An 11,684-nucleotide genomic window follows, 5' to 3' on the forward strand; every position below is an offset into this window, starting at 1 on the left:
ATCAGCTAAAGTGATAAATACATGGATGATTTTACATAGCATTGCAGTAATCTGATAACTTGGTTATATCCTAGCAGCCACAACATTCCTGATAATTCAGTCTGTTAAGAACGTTTAAATTTTAATGCAAATATCATACTAGCTGTATGTTTGGTTGTTCACTGCACACACGAAGCTGCGCTGTGTTCAGACAGCCTCTTCTTGTAGTCGGTCTGAAGCTTTTTCAGCAGTGTTTGCAAACACTTCAGACCACAAAGGACAGCCAGCGAGGCGACACGTGACCCTGTCTTCAGCTCACCTGTTGCACTTCCTTGGATAACTTGGTGGGTACTACTGTTGCACATTGAAAACACCCTACAATGCGTCCTACTTTGGAGAAGCACTGACCCGATCATCTAACAGTCACATCATCATATTATTAAAGCAGAAAAAAGGTATGATAGCTTATATCCAAATGCTGGACATTACTCCAGCTTTCAACATAACAGCTTTACTCACTGCAATGAGGTAATGTTATTATGTGTCAGTGGTTTAATATTGCCTGTTTAAGTAACATTAAAACTAACAAAAGATGTCAGAACTGGCGAATGGAAGTTAGATGTAATATACTGCTGATAGTATCTGTTGCATAAACAAATTATTTTCCTAATATCGTCTTGTTTTTAATATACACAGAACTGTTTAAATAAGTGAAAATGTTAGCCAGTTGTAAACTTCTATAAAATTACTGGTTATTTCTGACATCAAAATTGTAGGTGCATGACCCAGAGACCCAGTTTAAGATTGCTGTTCCTTAAAATATTATCCCCAGGTCACCTCAGTGGGTGAGCAGTCGACCATATGCCTTATGGCCAGAGAGCAGTAGGCCCAGTAGTTCTGAATCATGGCCCTTTGCTGCATGTCTTCCCCACTTTCCTGTCTATCTACACTTTCTCTATCCAATAACAGCTAAAAGGTCAAATATATATATACATAAATGTATAAATAAATTAATGTGGTCTTCAATTAAGTAGGATTAAAAGCTAAGTCCTGGGTTTAAAAATACTTTAAAACCTTCTAAATTAACTAAATCTATCAACACAATTCTTGAAAAAATACTACCATGACACAATATTTGGAAAAGATAGGAATTAAAGTTGAACTAATTTGGTGCTGCAGTGAGTTAAAAATAAGTATCAAACGTTAACAGAAGCACACGCAGCGCTAAAATGCTGACCCTGGAAGTTTTAGCTTTTGTAGAGGCTAATTTTATAATATCCTTCAGATATCTCAGCTGAAGGAATACCTTCCACAAAGACATGCTGCTACAGGAATGAAGACCTAAAGAAATCTTTGCAGTAAAACTCAACAGAACCACAAGTCAAAACGTTTAATATGCATAATACCAGGAGCTTAGCAATGTCTAATCTGGCAGTAATTTAATTTAGCTTGGGGCTGAGTAGCAGGAAAATCAGCTGTTAGCAGGGAAATGCCAAATAATGGCACACACTAGTTTTACCTTTCACTGAGAATCTAAATATTGTAATGCAGGAGATTCTTAATATGTTCATTTATATAACAAGGATAACTACGAAAAACAATCAGGTTGTTAATTCTTACTCAGGAATAAACACCTTTAAGTAATGAACACTTGAACATCCTTTTTGGTTTTTTATTTGCACTTATTTACACTTTATTATAATTTTTTTTAAATAACCACACTGTTTAGGTTAAAGGTTTGGTCGTCATCTACCTCTTTAATGAGCCTTTCTTCGTCTGTCCCATTGAAATAGGTTGATTTGTACACTGATTGCAGCAGTGGTTATTTAGAGAGCACAGAAAACAGCTTCTGACTGCGTGTTATGCTGCTTGTGTACTTGTGAACAGATGAGTCTCTTATGTGTGTGTGTATATATATCTGTGTCTGTACACACACACACACACACACAGTGACTGAGTGCAATGGTGTTCGTGTTTCATGAATATTATTACAAGGCTCACAGAGCAAATGAGTGCTCCTGCCCACTTGACACACACCCTCTTGTAACCCAAGGATATAGGTCACCTCTTTTGTTAGTTTGTTTTCTGCTTCTTCCTCTGAGGATTTTCATCCAACCTGATACGTTATAGCCCTGATGCTCTCTAGCTACAGTTTATCACCTGTTTACTCCTTGAAATGATACAATTTTTATGATTTATCACCGACATATGAGTGATATTAACATGTAATAAGTTTTGTCTCTGCTAAGCAGCTGGTCTTCATCCTAGATAATACTGACATAAAGTTTCCTGTTTTGCAATAAAGGACTGATCAAATCAATACTGTACACTGCATCACGTTTCACTGCCAGCTCTGCAAACCTTTAAAGTTACCCGGTGTAGATAATGAAAAAAGATTATATATACAGTGAAGAAATAAAAATCCCATCTTTGATCTGAAGTGTCTCTATCATGATCATTACTGTACTCAAGCCTTTGCTCAAAATTCTTCCTGAGTTTCCAAACTCTTATAAATCCAGAAAAGTGTCAGTCCCATCTCTGTCCTGTGGAGAGCTGTGTAGGTGAGGGTGTAATACCAATTGCATAGTTGTCATGGAGCAAAAAAGGAAAGATGCCTTGCATGTATCTGTGTGACTCAAGCAGCTTTGACAAAACAGCGGTAGTTAGTTTCTTAGAAATGGAACTGTTCTACACACAAGGGTAGGGGTTGGTGCTAGCTGCATAGCATGCTAACTTCAGTAGATATCTTTGCGACACAGTGCATACTCATCCATCATTTCAGATGCCCCTTTTTTTGTAATTTAACCTTGCAACAGGGGGGTTCTGTAGCCAAACAGAAACTTCCAGCACAGAAAATGAAGCCAGTATGTCAGGTCCAAAAACTGCAGTTCCTGTAGTGGCCACTTGAGGCTCACTCCAAAAGCACCGGTCCCTATACTTCCATGTTAAAAAGCCCAACTTTACAGCCATAAAAAAACCCAAAAACAGCGATATTTTTTTAAACGTATAAATAATACTCGAGTTAGGGGCATTAACAGTCTCACCATTCAGTAAGCTGGAACCACTCTGTGTCGGCTAGGCATAAGTTCCCCTAACTTGAGTCACTGAACTGAACCTCGTCACCATATTTGTGCTATCAGTGTTTTTTGGACATTTTTTAGCATCTAAAAAAACAGAATTATTGCCTATTGTGTGATTCAGAGCATCTAAGATGCTTGTGCTTCAGTTTTGGTAAGTATTATTTATTTTTGTTTTTCTAGCAGTTGACACTAATCAGTTGATATTGTTATGGAGATCAGATTATTAACCAGATTGTTAGGGTTAGCTGATAACTTAGCACCTCATGTTTTAATGCAAATATAGTTATGTCTAGAAAAGTGATGGAAAAAACCAACATGTCATCAGTCAAAACCGTCTGTGATACCATCCGATGGACATTTATAACATCTGTACTGAAACAAGATGATGATATTTGGCATCCTGGAAATGTGTGAGTACTGGGCTGGTGAATCATTCTCCTACTGATGTACAAAGTAGCCCAATATTCCTAAAGGCTACATTCTAGCTGGTTAGTTTGCTCTCTTGAATATATACCAATGCAACACAACGCACAGATATCCACCCGTTTTTTAATGGTTTATCTAACTTTAGGTTTTAGGGAGGCTGGACCCTCTCCAAGGTGACAAAGAGCAAAAGGCATGAAGCACCCTGGACAGGTGACCAGAGAGAGATAGATGGCCATACACTCTGACATTCACGCCTACAGCCAGTCTAGATTCACCACTGTGGATGAAAAACACACAGAGACACCAGAACACCAAGCTGACCAGGAGGTTTTGGAGCCAAACCGTCTTGCTGTGTGGCAACAATGCCAAACGCTGCACCACCCATTTTCAAATATTCATATTAAACCGATAACAGATGCACGGCGATTAATTCTTTCCACACACGGCATTTGACTTCAGCTCAGATTTTGTAAAATACTCAAATATAAAAGTGCCATGTAGTAAAATTTAAAACATGGGTATGGATATTGTGCGTTGTGTTTGCTTTCTCTTTATCTCCTCCTGCCTCTTTATGTGAGTAAAGTCTTAGAAACCCATGAGGGCTGAGCACCCTCAGGTGTGTGACACTTGAATGAAAGTATTCTATTCATACAGACACACACACAACCAGGAATACACTAACAAACATCTGTTAGAATATAAAAGAGAGGAGATGCCTTATAGCAGTGCAGCTCCACTCATTACGACACACACACACACACACACATCCCTTTCTTATCCCCCATAACAGCCACACTGAAACGCCTTTCCTCTGGCATACACACACACCCTCTCTCAATCTTCTACCCACTTATTCTCTCAACCCAACACACGCGCACACACACACACTCTCTCTCTCTACCTCTTTCTTCCAAACCACACACGCACACACCATCTCTCAATCTCCTACCCGATTACACCCACACGCTAAAATCCCTTTTTGCACACGTCCCCAATACACACATCTCCTACCTTCCCTAAAACCCTTTTTCGTTTCCTCTGACTCTGACACACATACACACAGGGCTCTCTTTTTGTCAACCACTAACCCCTCCATCCTCCCCCCGTCCCTCTCCCTCCTCCCAGTAATCTGGCTGGCCCGTGGCCTCCTCTCTCTCGCTCCACTGTTCTGTGTGATAGAATATCGATCGGTTTGCCTCGGCTCGGCGTGGAGCAGGAGGAGGGGGCGGCTGTAGGGCTATAGGGAGAGCGTGTGTGCGAGTATATATGTGTGTGTGTTGGATGTTTTGGGGTGGAGGGGAGGCAATGGTCAGACATGCTCCAAGGTTGTTACCACAGCAACAGAGGGATGGGTCAGAGGGTTGCCATGGCGCCTAGGTCGCAGGGTCAGGGTGTGGGTCCTGGAGGGCTCACGTTCTGCGGTTGTATGTATGTGTGTTTGTGTTAATAGGAAGGGAGGGGGAGACGGAGGTGTCCAGTCCAGCTATATTGGGTGTGTTAATAATGAATGGTGTTGTATGCGGTCGCTGTCTCTTTCTCTCCCCCTCCATCGGTGTCTGTCTTCTTCCTCGGCCCGCGCGCGCTTGTTTTGTCGCCGCAACAATATATGAAGCTGTAGCACATCGGCTCGGTTCAGGTGCACTTTATTTTTTTTAGAAAAATCAACTTAAATGAAAAAGATTGGCTCAGTCCAGCAGGAGTGTGAATCTAGATTAAAATAACCCCCACACACACCTTTTTTTTTTAGTGTAACAGCACACCCATAAATCAGCCAACACACATATGTTGTTTAAACTGATATAGCTGATGTGGCTCAGCGTACATTAAGAACAACATAAGCAGCTTTACATTAAAAATCGAAATTTCTCAATAAAACAGAAATACAGGCCTGACGTGAGATTTTTATTTTCATCACGTTTCTCCTCGTACGTTCACGGCTCCTTTGGCTCACGTTAAAATGCTGCTGCAGAGGGAATTTAATCACCACGTTTGGAGAGTTATTTAATTGTTATCTTTGCACTTTTTATCTGGTGTTGTTCAAAGTTTTTTTTTCTTATGCATGCATCATCTTCATTTCATTCAAGTTTAACACTTTAACAATTCTCCTTAAATCCATTATATTAAAAAAGGTTAGACAATTATTTTGGGTGGATTTTTTATTTTTTAACAGCTCATGTTCCTACCCTGTGAATCTGGAAGTGCACATTCCAAGCTGTTATCAGTTTTGAGTTTATGTTTCTGCCATTCCCTAAAAGAAGAAGTGCGACAGCTTTTAGCACTGTCACATATTAACCCGCTCTAGTCCTGTTTTCATGACCTAGCGAGCCTCGTGTTTAGAGTTACTCAGTCTTTAATTACACCTGCTGGATGAGACCAGAGATTGTTTTCACTTCCTCCTTCCTCGGCGGCGTGAATTCTGTCTTCTTCATTTTATTTTTCACGATGCAAGGAGCCACAGCAACTACAGTGTACACAAAAAGACAGAATCAGACATCAGCACGCCAGCAAACGTAAAACTGAGCCAAACTGTGTCCATACAGAGCCATGAAATCAAATACAAAACCTCTGCATTAAAACAAAAAACTTTGGAATTCATTCCTAAATAAATTCCTACATTTTTCCATAATTATTGAGGAAATTTTCAAGCTGCACTTCATAATTTTTATATAAACATATTATGCAGAATGGTGGCACAGAACAACAAACGTCACACTAGTCGTCTCAGATTTTCAACAAGAACAGAAGGCTGAATTCATTTTTGAAATCTTGCATTTGATAAGATCATACACCTGGTTTTATGATACTGTGTCCAAGCTGTGTGCGTGCCACTTCTCGGCCCTAAAGTCAGTTAAATACAACGACGGATGCTCGAGTGACAATGTTGCCAAGCTGTGGTTCAGAATACAAATTCAGATCCAGCTTGACTTATCTGGTCAAAAGCACCTTAGTAGTGAGATTTCCTTTTTTTAGATTTTAAGCCAGTGGACCAAATAGGATCTTAAAGTCACAAGGCGTCCGTGCAAAGCCAATCTCTCAGCACTGCGGACCCTCAGCCCCTTCTCCTCCCATACCCTGCACTACCACTGCAGGGTTATCAAACAGTCCCCGTGCAGCTTGGACGACTACATGTGTGACTGATTTCCAGCACATTTCAGCGCCACTGCTGATGTTTGCCATGTGTGCATGTAAGAAAACTTCGAGGCAAGGAATGAATATGAATCCAGGTTTAACCATTACTCACCGAGCATCACTGGCACCGTGACTCCACTCCAGTAAAGCAGATAAAACAGGTTATGTATCATGGAATATTCATATAATATCCTGTTTAGGGCAGAAGGCAGAAAGAAATCAGATACACTTAGTAGGTAAATATAGGCAAGTACAGGTAAGTATAACACATCATAATTCAAGATTGACTACATCCTGCAAATTAAGTTTCCCTCTGTGAGTGATTTATTCTGTGAAATTATACTTTACTGTAGATTAAAATAAGCAAACTGAATGATCAGTGACTTAACTGATGAGAGTAGTTCCAAAGAATGTGTATCAATTTGATCAACTATTGTTCAGTTCTGCAAATATGTCACAAAATAACTAGTTGATTCATTTATAATATGTCAGACTGACTGATCACTGATCTGGAGGATGTGTATCTGTTTCTTTCATAATTTCCTTTCATTTTAGTCTACCCTCCAAATAATTTTGGAAAATATATGTTTGTTTGTTTGTTTGTTTTTCTGTTGTTGTTGTTGTTTTGGGGTTTTTTGTGAGGCCCTCGTGTCTCCCTGCCCTAGTGAATAGTTACAAAATCAATTTACTTTATTAAACTCAAGCTGAGTACGAGAAGGAAGAAGATCCGCAAGAACCAGTTGAATGAGTCGTCAGGCGATCTGGCGGCGTTGGGAACTCTGAAGTCAGGTGGAGGAGGGCAGCAGTTCAGCCATCTGAGCACACGGTGGCGCTCGAAGCCCTCCAGCCGTCTAAACAACGGCCTACAGGTAGATGGAAAAAAAACAATCAGCTTTCACCACTGATTTTTGAACACAATCAGCGCAATCTGATTATTATTAGTAGTATAGTAGTAGTAGTATTAGTGTTGTTTAAGTTTGGTCATACGTTCCTTTGTAAGTGCGCATGCGCCATTAGCGTGCTGCCTGCTGTAACCTATAATTTCCTTCGGGATTAATAAAGTATTCTGATTCTGAGTATTCGTATTATTATTGGTCGTGGTGCTTTTAATTTTGAAGGACTGCACATGAAACAATTTCCAAAAGTTTTTAAGAAAATGTTGCGTTTTTGTCAAAAGCCAGTGATTATGTGGAGCCACAGTTTATCTGGAGGTAAGCTCACCAAGTAGCTCTAAACAAATCTCTTCAAACGAACCGACAGACAACCCGCATAAACGTGTTTACAGACCTCAGGTTGCAAAGCTGGGCGAACCTTGGAGCTCCTTCCTCCCTGACTAAGATCTCCGCGTCCTCCATGTGGTCCGATTATTTTCGACTCTAGATCTTTTAACGCAGTTTTTTGTTTGTTTGTTTCTGTGAAGTTTCTGTTGAGACTTGTTGAAGTTTCGTGTTTTGTTAAGTTTTCTCGAACAATACTTCCTTGTTGGTGTCGAAGCGCTCATGACGGGAAGTTTCTGCCCAGTGAAAGGGTAGTGGGAGGAGAGAGTGAACGTTTTGAAACTTTGATGGCCTCGGGGCAGAAGGCAGAAATGGTCTCACATTTGATGTGACTTAAGTAATCTTTATGCAGACTTGCAGTTTTGGAAATTTCTTGTGTTACAACAGACAGTTCCCGAATTTTAACCAAAAACATACATGCTGGGGAAAAATAGTTTTGATGTATTTTATATTGATAATGAAAATTATTTTATGTGACTCCTGACTTCCAGGACTTGGTAGAAGAAATTTCAAAAGCCAAAAATCACATATTTTGACTGCGTTGAGGTCTAGGCTGAGGGTTAAGGTACTTAACCCTCAGGTACTTAACCCTCAGCCCCAAAAGATGCTGACAAGCCTCCAAGCATCGAGTCTGCAAAATGTTTCTTTATTTAGTCACATTTTCAGTGTACATTGATCCACCTTAGATATAATTTGCTGGATTTTAATTGCTGCTGTCTAATGAAAACGAGCACTAGCCTTGATGTTAGCAGGATGAATGTGTAAATATTCTTTAGTTCATTTGTCTTAAGCGACATAAATAAACTTGTGACACTGGTTACTACTGCATGAGAATATGAACTGGTTTGTGCGTCCTTATTTCCATCACTGTACCCTTGTTAATTATCGCTGTATTCACAGATCATTACGATTTAATTTAAACACTGCTTGGCTGCTCTCGTGCTGTGTTCCCCAAGGTCACCGGCAGAAAGTGTTTGTTGCACTTGGGCCTATTTTACAATGATATTTTAAATAACACCGTAAGTGGAGCTATTAAGAGTAAATTAGTGGTGGCTGAATTTCTTGTTGCACAATCTAAAGGACACTGTTAATATTATTAGTAACAGTTCTATTTTTCTAGCTGTTAGGTTAAACGTCTGCAGTGATAAAGGCCTTTTCAGCGTTGGGTGAACCCTGATGGCAGAGGGGTCAGGGCTGTAACGTAGCTCTGCAGCTGTGGCCCTCTGCCTCACGTTACTCCTCTCACTTCACTTCCTACTGAGCTGCTGGATCTTGCAAACGCATTAAAACCACCCAGGAATTATTTAAGAAAAGTACAAGACCCACTAAGAATTACAACATTCTCTCAAAATAATTCCACCACAAAGAAATTGGGACATATTTACACAGGGTCCCCTTCACAGAATGTGTACAAGGGGGAGGGCCACAGTGACTTATAGGGCCACACTGAATCATGAACGTGATTACAGTGAAAGTATTATTAGTATAACAAGTCAACACTTAAATTAGGAAACACCCCAGCATGCAGCAGTTTGCTGTATAGGTCAGTGGTGAACAGTGCATTAAACAGCAGCACAGACTCACTGTAGTGACCTGGCTTGAGATTCCTCAGCTTGATTCTGCCTGTTGTTGATTTTTGGTGTTTTGTTGTTTTCTTTTTAGGACATCGCAGGCTGAACTGTAACATTTGCCCATGTATGATCCTTCTACTCAAGTCGGTTTCATTTATAATGCCCCATATCACAAAACTTTGTCAGGGGCCTTTGGATGACTTCTTTCATAATTTCATTGAGTCAGTGCACAACTTAACATTTACAGGACATGTTTATTTTGTATCTTAAATAGTTTCAATTAAAATGAGTAAAATTTAGGATTTGCCTTGAGTGTTGGAAAAGCAGGATGAGAGGGGGAAAGTAGCTTGTTTCACCTTTGCTGACTTTGCCTCTACCTTCTGTCCAGGTCATTTCTTTATTTCTTTTTTTTCCAGCTGTGAGGTCTGTTTTCTGCTTTAATGATGGTTACAATGTGTGTTTCTTTTTCTTTCTCTATGACCTTAATATAACTTTTATTAGATGGGAGAGAAATCACTTTCCCAGATGCTGAAGCACTGTCTGCCATGAGCTGAGCCTCATCACCTGCTGCTGCTGTACACACACACACAAACACACACTCAAGAGCACACATAAAAACGCACGTGCCCCCCGCCCCACCCTTTGCTGGTTGCAGTCTCAACTCCAGTCGCCATGGAAACAGCTAAGATGCTGAGTGAAGGAGAGGTACAGGATGTGTGTGTTGGTTGGTGTGTGTGTGTGTGTCAGAGAGAGAGAGAGACAGAGAGAGAGACTGTGAAGTTATAGAAAAACCCTCTGAAGGACACGTATGGATTAAAGGTGAGTATGTCTTATCGACAGTTTCTGAATACACACACACTTAGTTTGACACCACAGTAAAAATATGCCTGAATGGTTTCCACAAATAGAAATCTTTTACTCAATTTTTTTTACTCTTATATGTTTTTTTCTTTTCTTTCTGAACATTTTTGCTCTCCTCGACGCCCATTTGCTCTCTTGTTTTCCTCACCTGCTCGCCTCTGACACCAACATCAACCCTTTAACTTCAAAGCACCTGACATCTCATTGCGTTTAACATTTATGCCATTAGTGACTTAAAACTATTAACACACTATCCTGTGTATTGAGCAGCGCAGAAGCCCCTTCTCTATCTCTATCATTCTCTCTCTCTTACCTGCTTTCTTTCTATGTCTCTCGGCCTCTCCCTCTTTCCCCTTTCTTCGCCTCCCAGAAAAGCCAGATGGGCCAGAGCTCTTTTTATTCTCGAGGCCTGGTGCACGTGCCGAGGACACTGGGCCTCACAGCGTTTAATTCACAAGCTTTAGACGCCTCCTTCTTTTAACCCCCTGTGACCAACACCATCACCCACCTCCCTCCTTCCCTCCCCAACTCTCTTTCTGTTTCCTGTCCTTCCCAGCCCCTTCTATTCTACTCTATTATCTCCTCTTCACTTACACTCTTTTCTCTTCTGTCCTGCTCTGTTTTGTACTGTTTTTGTCAAGTTTTTGCCTCCTTTCTCTTTCTGCCCCCCCAAGACCTTATGTTTTCTGTTTAATGCTGCTTTGTCTGTTCTTAAAAATGTTTTACACAGAATTGGTATTCACTGTTCACTATCCACGTGCCTCCAATTTAGACCGTTTCATTCTCCACTTTTTTCTTTTTTCTTCTGACACCACTGGCCAAAACAATATGTAAAATAACTGAAGTCTTATAATCAAACTTATAAATGAAATACACTGTTTATATGTTTATTCACCTGAAGCAACATTTCCCAGTAAATGCTGATTTTTAACTCAATATATTTAATTAATATATGAGACACACATAAATACAATCTGTAGGACATATAACACTTGATTTCTGAGGTTGCTTTAATTTTAATATATTTAAAGAGCAAGTCCTGCAAACATGCATGAAAAAGCGCATGCTCATATTCAGTCACTTTGCTTCCAGACGTAGAACTTAATACTTCCAATGTATAAAGAAAATGATGGCATGATGGTGAAGCCTTCAACATTATCCATAAAATATATATCTGCTGGTTATAGGATGAAACATTAAGGAGGTGGAGGGAGGCAGAAGTCGATGCTGAGTGCCGGTTGAACTGCTACCCGCAGGCTAGTTTGACCTCCTCCTCCTCCCCTCTTACAAAGCCACTGAACCTGACAGAGGGATGTTACAGCTAGACATTTCACACACTGCCCAGAGTCAAAGTGACTGAT

General features: G+C 40.3%; 1 protein-coding gene across 1 annotated transcript; it reads right to left on the reverse strand.

Annotated features, from left to right (window-relative positions):
• Positions 1 to 5,112: 5,112 nt before the first annotated feature.
• On the reverse strand, positions 5,113 to 8,164 carry LOC145423807 (uncharacterized). The gene is made up of 4 exons (XM_080296662.1): positions 7,902 to 8,164; positions 7,304 to 7,477; positions 6,727 to 6,806; positions 5,113 to 5,946 (listed from the first exon to the last, which is right to left on the reverse strand). The coding sequence occupies exons 1-4, from the start codon at positions 7,967 to 7,969 to the stop codon at positions 5,840 to 5,842; spliced, it is 429 nt and encodes a 142-aa protein (XP_080152788.1). The 5' UTR covers positions 7,970 to 8,164; the 3' UTR covers positions 5,113 to 5,839.
• Positions 8,165 to 11,684: the final 3,520 nt, after the last annotated feature.

The sequence above is a fragment of the Astatotilapia calliptera genome, chromosome 22 (genome assembly GCF_964374335.1).
Source record: "Astatotilapia calliptera chromosome 22, fAstCal68.1, whole genome shotgun sequence".
NCBI lineage: Eukaryota > Metazoa > Chordata > Actinopteri > Cichliformes > Cichlidae > Astatotilapia > Astatotilapia calliptera.

What these genes read in the sequence shown, in the direction of transcription:
- LOC145423807 (XM_080296662.1), bottom strand. Translation starts at nt 7,969, where the DNA reads ATGGAGGACGCGGAGATCTTAGTCAGGGAGGAAGGAGCTCCAAGGTTC. An exon ending in CTCAGCTTGAGTTTAATAAA is followed by an intron (nt 6,807 to 7,303) that starts GTAAATTGATTT and finishes TGCCCTAAACAG; the next exon opens with GATATTATATGAATATTCCA. An exon ending in CACGGTGCCAGTGATGCTCG is followed by an intron (nt 5,947 to 6,726) that starts GTGAGTAATGGT and finishes TGTACACTGTAG; the next exon opens with TTGCTGTGGCTCCTTGCATC.